Source organism: Balaenoptera ricei, chromosome 4 (assembly GCF_028023285.1).
Source record: "Balaenoptera ricei isolate mBalRic1 chromosome 4, mBalRic1.hap2, whole genome shotgun sequence".
In the NCBI taxonomy this organism is placed as follows: domain Eukaryota; kingdom Metazoa; phylum Chordata; class Mammalia; order Artiodactyla; family Balaenopteridae; genus Balaenoptera; species Balaenoptera ricei.
The window spans coordinates 12,559,233-12,568,748 of NC_082642.1; the positions used below are offsets into that span (position 1 = coordinate 12,559,233).

At 37.7% G+C, this 9,516-nt stretch overlaps 1 protein-coding gene across 1 annotated transcript; it reads left to right on the forward strand.

Annotated features, from left to right (window-relative positions):
* Nucleotides 1–4,757: 4,757 nt before the first annotated feature.
* Nucleotides 4,758–7,799, forward strand: LOC132365200 (serine/threonine-protein phosphatase 4 regulatory subunit 3A-like). The gene is given in 5 exon segments (XM_059921884.1): nt 4,758–5,299; nt 5,301–5,586; nt 5,588–6,115; nt 6,155–6,995; nt 6,998–7,799. Coding segments are annotated over 5 exon segments (2,382 nt in total). The 5' UTR covers nt 4,758–4,889; the 3' UTR covers nt 7,315–7,799.
* The last annotated feature ends 1,717 nt before the right edge of the window (nt 7,800–9,516 follow it).

Below are 9,516 nucleotides of genomic sequence, written 5' to 3' on the forward strand. Positions count from 1 at the left end.
CGTTCCTGTAAGGCATCTTTAATATTAATTTAAACAGTGTGTGTTTCCATCATATTTTGTATTTACATTTTTCAGAACTCTACAACATCCATGTGTTAAATTGGGACAGTGTCTCTGCTTTTAATCTGCACCCTAGGGAAGAAACAGGTACACATAACTACATTTTTAATGCTGGAGTCTGCATTCTCTATCTTGTAGCTTATGTTACTTTCCACAAATTTCTTCTTTATTACTTGTTTTCCCCCAAGTTCCACCAACTAACTACAATTTTGATTCTAATCTGGAGAGAAATCAGAAACTATTATAATTTTGATAAATTTACTGGAAATTTATCAAAAGCAAATGTGAACAAAGATCACTTATCACTCAGGAAGTGGAACTCTTGCATATGTCAAAATTGAGGATTTATTAGGACTAGTTTGCTGTTATTGATTTTGGTTGCTGGTACTTCACAGATTCGAGGATTGAACTGGAAAGGGGTGTTTCTTAAGAGATCTAATGCAAATGCTGAGTCAGATGCAGTGATTGGATAGAACCATGGATTGCTCTTTTGGAGAGCTAACAAGAATGTGCTTAGTGGGGAAATGGATATTGGTGACTAGAAGATCAGTCTGTTGTAGAATTGAGTAGATGTTCGTCAGAGCTGTTTCTCCCTCATATTCCTAGCACACAGACTGTATTCTAGCCTCCTGCACAGATAGTTATGGTTATTTTACTGAGTTCTTTCCAACAGAAGGGAATAGAAATGACGTACATCCCTTTGGATCTTGTCCCATATGTGATTCTCCACCTTCTTTCTTTTCTGCTAGCTGAAAGACTAGTGCCCAAGAAAAGCCAGGAAGTTACACCATATTGCATGTGGCACAAACTCTATCAGCCTGAGACCCCAAATGACTCAGGGCATAATCCTCTGCCTGCCTATCACCATAAAGCAACAGCTTGGAAGCTCTGTGGACTATCTATGTGAGTTAGCAATAAAGTCACTTATTGACAGCCACTGAGTTTGGTGGTTATTTGCTACAGGAGCCAACATGACACTCACATACACGCTGTGTATGTGAAACAAACAAAACACTGTTTTGTTGTTTGTCTCATTACTTTTTTCAAATATTTTTAATGTTAGGGTCTCAGATTCTCAGAGCATAAACTAAAATTCTAGCATTATTATTAACTTCCTGTTATGTATCTAAGATTTAGTAATTCTAATGTTGTTATGAGTATGGCCACATGCTATGTTGGGGAAAAATTAGCCTTTGGAATAAGACAGATCTGGATTTAAATTCCAACTTGAGTTATTACTGTATAATCACTGCAATGATCCTTAATATGACTTAATATCCCTAAACTTCTAAAAGGCTGTTATGAGGATTAGAGTGATACATCTAAAGCATAAGTAAAAAAAAAAAAAAAAAAATTGCTGAAAAATGTTAACTATTCCAACTGTTATTTTTTGCACAGCAGTTAATTTTCTGGGGACCAGAGATATACTTAAGCTGAAAGACCCAATGTGCTTATTAAAATATAATGGAATACATAATATAAAGATGTATGCACAATATGGCACAGGAACTCTGAAAATACAGTAATTAATTATCCCACGGTAGAAGTTGAAAGGACATTTTATGGAAGAGGCAATGGTAGAGGTGGCTCCAAGTGAGGCTTATGACCATAATAGGCAAGAAGGAAGAAAAAAAATTTCCTCCGCATTTTTTCTAAATATTTTCACAAACGTTATCTCATTTGCTTTTATAATATCCCTTTCACTTTAAGACCTAAAATAAACCAAGACAAATCTATATAATAATTCAGCACATCTGTGCACATTAAAAATTTCCATCTTAAGGTCAAAGTTCAATTCTAAGTCAAATCAAAGTTTGCAAACTGCTAAAGGAAGCATCCCAGGGACAAATTGCCCTCCCAGTGATTAGAAAATTAAACGCAACTTTTAATCTTTAATATTCCCACACCACTGCTCATGTTAATGTTTTGTTCAGGCATTCCTGCTGAGCCATATCAGTGCACAAACACGCTGAAAAACCCCAGGTTGACAATTAATCAACCTGGCGTTTTTGGAAACCCCAGGAAAAGAGTCAGCTTAAGCAGAGAAGAAGGGACGGCTTTAATAGTAGGAGATTAAAGAATACCATAATCAACCAGATTTTTCTTAAATTGATTTCTTAATGTAGCATGACTGGCTTAGTATTTTAAAAAATGATCAAACAACCACTTATGCAGACTTGTTCACAGCATTTTGATACTTAGATTTCTAGTTATGAAAATACATGGAATTTTTTTAAGGTAATTACTCTCACCAATAATCTGATCAGCTAAAGAAAAGTACCTTGTACATTTTGGAATATTTTATTTGTTTTAGAACTTTTATAGTGTTGTTGTCATATTTAACCATGAAAACTTAAAGAGAAATTTATCTATAAATTTAAAAATAAGGTTAGAAGAAATAAAATTTTGGAATCATACTTTTTCATCTTTGTTCAAAAGGAAAATAAAAACACAAAATAGTGCTATTATAAGAGTAAAATTTATTTAAAGAGTGACAGGGCTTCCCTGGTGGCGCAGTGGTTGAGAATCTGCCTGCCAATGCAGGGGACACGGGTTCGAGCCCTGGTCCAGGAAGATCCCACATGCCACAGAGCAACTGGGCCAGTGAGCCACAATTACTGCACGTCTGGAGCCTGTGCTCCACAACAAGAGAGGCCGCGATAGTGAGAGGCCCACACACTGCGATGAAGAGTGGCCCCCGCTTGCCACAACTAGAGAAAGCCCTAGCACAGAAACGAAGACCCAACACAGCCATAAATAAATTAATTAATTTAAAAAAAAAAAAAAAAAAAGAGTGACAGAAATCATGAAAATGAGCACCTAACCAGTGATCAAAGGGTTTAAGAGCCAGTGGAGGGGTTAAAGATTTTTTTTAACAGCCCACTCATAACTTAGAGGAGAGGAAGCAATTCAAATATGTCATAGCATATATCAACATACAGAAAGGAAGAACAATAGAGAAAAATTAATGAAGGAAAAGTTTTAAACATTTTTCATCTTCTGACTTGATTTGATAGGTAACTATTTGTTCAAAGCAATGATAGCAACAATGTCTTTGGTGATTGTAGCATATGGATAAGTAAAATGAATGATGAAAATGTTATGTGAAATGAGAGGAAGGAATTGGGGATAATCTGTTACAAGTTAAATGCACTACCCATGAAGTAATGCAGTGTTACTTAAAAGTGGACTTAGATTAGTTGTAAATGTGTATTGCAAACTAGAGTATCTACTAATTTTTTTAAAGAAAGAAAATTGACATGCTAAAAGAGGAAAGAAAATGATATTAAATGAATGCTCAATTAAAACTAGAAAAGGAAGAAAAATAAAGATTAAAAAAATAAACAAAAATGCAGCAAATAGAGAACAGTTACAAATATGGTAAATATTAGTCCAACTATATCAATAATCAATTTTAATGAACATAGTCTAAATATAGCAAATAAAGACAGAGATGAGTCACAGTAAAAAAAAAAAAAAAAGACACAACTATATGTTGTCTAGAAGAAACCTTATCATATAAAGACACAAATAGATTAAAAGTAAAGAGATGCAGAAAGATATACCATGCTAACACTAATCAGAAGAAAGCTGGAGTAACCATATTAATTTTGAACAAAGCAGACTTTAAAGCAAGGAAAACTACTGTGGATGAGAAGGAGCAATACATAATGCTAAAAGGGGTCAATTTTCCAAAAATATGTAAGTTATGTGTGTACACCTAACAACAGAGAATCAACATGAGATGAAAACTGACAGAACTGCAAGAAAAAAAAGATGAATCTATGATTATTTTTGTAAATTTCATCCCTCTATTAAATATCAACAGAGCCAGTAGGCAGAAAAATCAGTAAGTGAACTGAACAGCCTCATTAATCAACTGGACCTAATTGATATTTATGGAATACTTCATCTATCATTAGAATCACATTCTTCTCAAGTTCACATGGAAGATTCATCAAGATAGACCACATTCTAGGCCATAAAACACATCTTAACCAATTGAAAATAATTAAAAAATGCATTTAGACCACAACAAAGTTAATTTAAAATCTTAAAGATTAAGTTAATTTAAACTCTTTAAACTAGAATTCAATAAGAGATATATCTGGAAAATCCCCAAATGCTTTCAGTTGAAGCAGCACATTTCTAAATATCCCATAGTTCAAAGAGAAGTCTCAAGAGAAATGTAAAAAATATTTTGAATTACATGAAAACAAAAATACAACTTACCGGGAGTCTCCCGCGTCGTGGTGGCAGCTGCGGCAGGACCAGGCGCCGCTCGGCTTGGGACATTTGCAGCAGGGGAGCGGAGCGCAGTCCCCGGCTGCGGCGGCGGGGCCAGGTGGCAGGAAGGAAAACATGGCGGCGGCGGCGGCGGCGGCGGCGGCGGCGGCGGCGGCGGCGGCGGCGGCGGCGGCGGCGGCGGCGGCGGCGGCGGGGGCCTGAGGAGGCGGCGGCGGCGGCGCGGGAAGCAGCTTCACGGAGATCACGGCGGAGGCGGGAGCAGGGCAGTGAACGGCGCCGCGAGTTCCTAGCGCGGCGGGGCGGGAGGCTGCGAAGCGCTGCGCGGCCCCCTCGGGGCGGCCGGGTTGCCGGGCCTGGACAATAGCGCCGAGGAGCCGGAGGCGAGGAGAGGCGGGGGCCAGAGCTCGGACCCGGCGGCGGGCCACGCGGGCGGCAGCGCGGCCCCCGGGGCGGCCAGCGGCGGTAGTGAGGCCGGCGAGCCCTCCGCTCGTGGGCGTCCTCTCGCCTCGGCTCCCGCCTTCCCCGGACCCCCTTTCCGGGCGACTCCGGCGGGGCCTTTGCCCCGGCCCCCGGGCGGCACGATGACCGACACCCGGCGGCGGGTGAAGGTTTACACGCTCAATGAGGACCGGCAGTGGGACGACCGGGGCACCGGGCATGTGTCGTCCGGCTACGTGGAGCGGCTGAAGGGCATGTCCCTGCTTGTCAGGGCCGAGAGCGACGGTTCTCTACTTTTAGAGTCCAAAATAAATCCTAATACTGCACACCAGAAACAACAGGACACTTTGATTGTGTGGTCTGAAGCAGAAAATTATGACTTGGCCCTTAGCTTTCAAGAAAAAGTTGGATGTAATGAAGTTTGGGAGAAAATATGTCAGGTTCAAGGAAAGGACCCATCAGTGGACATCACTCAGGACCTTGTAGATGAGTCTTAAGAGGAGCGTTTTGATGATATGTCATCGCCAGGTTTAGAATTGCCATCTTGTGAATTGTCGCCTTGAGGAAGTTGCAGAACTTGTGGCATCATCTTTACCTTCCCCCCTGCGTCGTGAAAAACTTGCACTAGCACTGGAAAATGAGGGTTACATTAAAAAGCTCTTAGAGCTTTTTCATGTGTGTGAGGATTTGGAACATATTGAAGGACTGCACCACTTGTATGAAATTATCAAAGGCATCTTCCTCTTGAATTGAACTGCTCTTTTTGAAGTTATGTTCTCTGAGGAATGTATAATGGACGTCATTGGATGCTTAGAATATGATCCTGCTTTATCACAACCATGTAAAACATAGGGAATTTCTAACAAAAACAGCCAAATTTAAAGAGGTGATTCCCATATCAGATCCTGAGCTGAAACAAAAAATCCATCAGACATACAGAGTTCAGTATATACAAGACATGGTTCTACCTACCCCTTCAGTCTTTGAAGAAAATATGTTATCAACACTTCACTCTTTTATCTTTTTCAATGAGGTACAAATTGTTGGTATGTTACAGGAAGATGAAAAATTTCTGACAGATTTGTTTGCACAGCTAACAGATGAAGCAACAGATGAGGAAAAAAGACAGGAATTGGTTAACTTTTTAAAAGAATTTTGTGCGTTCTCCCAAACGCTACAACCTCAAAACAGAGATGCTTTTTTCAAGACTTTGTCAAACATGGGTATATTACCAGCTTTAGAAGTCATCCTTGGCATGGATGGTACACAGGTGCGAAGTGCTGCTACTGATATATTCTCATACTTGGTTGAATATAATCCATCCATGGTACGAGAGTTTGTCATGCAGGAGGCACAACAGAATGATGATGTAAGTAAGAAGTTAACAGAGCAAAAAATAACCAACAAGGATATTTTGCTCATCAACCTCATTATAGAACATATGATTTGTGATACAGACCCTGAACTTGGAGGAGCAGTCCAGCTTATGGGCCTCCTTCGAACATTAGTTGACCCAGAAAACATGTTAGCTACTGCCAATAAAACAGAAAAGACTGAATTTCTGGGTTTCTTCTACAAGCACTGTATGCATGTCCTTACTGCTCCCTTACTGGCAAATACAACAGAAGACAAACCTAGCAAAGATGATTTTCAGACTGCCCAGTTGTTGGCACTTGTATTGGAACTGTTAACATTTTGTGTGGAGCACCATACCTACCACATAAAGAACTACATTATTAATAAGGACATTCTCTGGAGAGTGTTAGTTCTTATGGCCTCGAAGCATGCTTTCTTGGCATTATGTGCTCTTCGTTTTAAGAGAAAGATTATTGGATTAAAAGATGAGTTTTACAACTGCTACATAATGAAAAGTTTTTTGTTTGAACCAGTAGTCAAAGCATTTCTCAACAGTGGATCCCGCTACAATCTGATGAACTCTGCCATAATAGAAACGTTTGAATTTATTAGAGTGGAAGATATAAAATCATTAACTGCTCATGTTATTGAAAATTACTGGAAAGCACTGGAAGATGTAGATTATGTACAAACATTTAAAGGATTGAAACTGAGATTTGAACAACAAAGAGAAAGGCAAGATAATCCCAAACTTGACAGTATGCGTTCCATTTTGAGGAATCATAGATATCAAAGAGACGCCAGAACACTAGAAGATGAAGAGGAGATGTGGTTCAACACAGATGAAGATGACATGGAAGATGGAGAAGCTGTCATGTCTCCATCTGACAAAACTAGAATGATGATGACATTATGGATCCAATAAGTAAATTCATGGAGAGGAAGAAATTAAAAGAAAGTGAGGAAAAGGAGGTGCTTCTGAAAACGAATCTTTCTGGTCGGCAGAGCCCAAGTTTCAAGCTTTCCCTCTCTAGTGGAACAAAGACTACCCTCTCCAGCCAGTCACCTGCAACAAATCTGCCTGGTTCTCCAGACTCACCTGGATCCCCAGGATCTCCAGGCTCTCCTGGATCCATCCCTAAAAATACATCTCAGACGGCAGCTATTACTACCAAGGGATGCCCTTTCATTGATGGACAGATGGTTTACTGAAGCGGAACTTCACACGTGCTGCTACAATAGGAGAAAAGTCTAAACAGCTGCTTGTTTCATGGAGGAAGACTATTAGCAATAAATTGCTAGAAACACAGCACTTGAATTGACACAGTTCCATCTGACTGACTCAGAAGTCCACACTTTCAAGTATAAATACTATTTTGATAACCAATGTGAATATAATGATGTAAATACATAGTTTAATGATAAAAAAAATACAACTTATCAAAAATTTTGTGATGCCTAGAGGGAAAGTTATAGTACTATATGCATATATTTAAGAAGAAAAAGGTATAAATCAATACCCTAAGCTTCCACCTGAGGCAACTAAAGAAAGAAGGGCACTATAAGTTAAAAACAAGCAGAAAAATAAATTAGAGCAGAACTTAATGAAATTTAAAACTAGAAATCAATAGGGGAAATTGATGATACCAAAAGCTGTTCTTTGAAAAGATCAATAAAACTCTATGTTCACAAATTTATAACCTAAATAATAGATCAATTCCTTTAAAGGCACAAATTACCATACCCTCTCACAATGAGACATACATAAATAGGCATATATCTATTAATGAAATTGATAGAAATTAATGAAATTGATAATGAAACTTTCCACAAAAGAAAGAATCATTCCTATAGTTTCACTGGTAAATTCTAACAAACATTTGAGAAAGAAATTATTCCCCTTCTCTTCAATCTCTTCTAGTAAATAGAAGCACAGAGAATATTTCCTAACTCATTCCATGAGGCCAAAATTACACTAATATCAAAGCAAAATAAAGGCATTATAAGAAAAGAAAACTACAGACCAATATCTCTCATTAACATAAATGCAAAAATCTAAACTAAAATGTTAGCAAATTGAATTGAAACATATATAAAAAGAATTAAACACTACAAGCAAATGGGATTTATTCCAGGTATGCAAAAGTGATTCAACATTGAAATTCAGTTAATGCAATTCACCACTTGATTAGGTTAAAGAAGAAATACTATATGATCACAAAAATAAATTCAGGAAAAACAATTGACAAAACCCTAACATTCATAAGACTCTCAGAAAACTAGAAATAGAGGGTAACTTCCTCAACTTGATAAAAGAACACCTACAAAAAAATCTATGGTTGACCTCATGGTAATGGGGAGAAAACGGATCTTTCCCCTCAAGGTCAGACATAAGGCAAGATGCCTTCCTTCACGGCTGCCATTCAACATTGTCCTGGGAATTCTAGCTAATGAAATAGGGCCAGAAAAGGAAGTAAAGGTATACAGATATAGAAGGAAAAATAAAAAGGTTTCTGTTAGTAAATGACATGATTGTCTATACAGAAAATCTCAAATAATTGACAAACAATGAACAACAACAAAAATTTCTGGAACCAATAAATGACTATAGCAAGGTTACAGGATATAAGGTTAATATATAAAAGTCAATGTCTTTCCTATGTACCAGCAGTAAACAATTAGAACTTGAAATTAAAACCACTAAATAAGAGACAAATACATAGGCATAAATCTAATAAAATAAATACAATATATGTATGCAGAAAACTGTAACACACCAATGAAAAAAATAAAACATATGCAAAATGGAGTGCTGTTCCATGTTTATGACCTATAGATTCAATGTAGTCCTGATCATAGACGGAGAAAGGGACTCTGGATAATAAATATCCATTATTTTATGGATATTGACACATTGATTCTAAAGTTTTTATGGAATAGAAAAATACCAAGTATAGTTGACAGGTACTGAAGAGGAAGAACAAAGTCTGACACTGAAACACTGACACTACTCAACTTTACAACTTATCTAAAACTACAGAAATCAAGAGAGTGCAGTGTTGGTAAAAAGACTTGACAAATCAATTAATGGAACAGAATAGAAAGCACACATACAGACTTACACAAAGTCAATTTATCTTTGACAAAGGAGTAAAGACAAGTCAATGGAGAAAGGATAGTCTTTTCAACAAATGCCAGAATAATTGAATAATCATATGAATAACACATAAATCTAGATACAGAACTTAAACCTTTCACAAAATGTAATTCAAATGGATTTATACCAAAAATGCAAAACTATAAAACTTCTAGAATAAAACATGGAATATAGAAAATTGATGTGACCTTGGATGTGGTGATAATGAGTTTTAGACACAACACCAAAAGTGTGATCCTGAAAGAAAAAAAAATTGA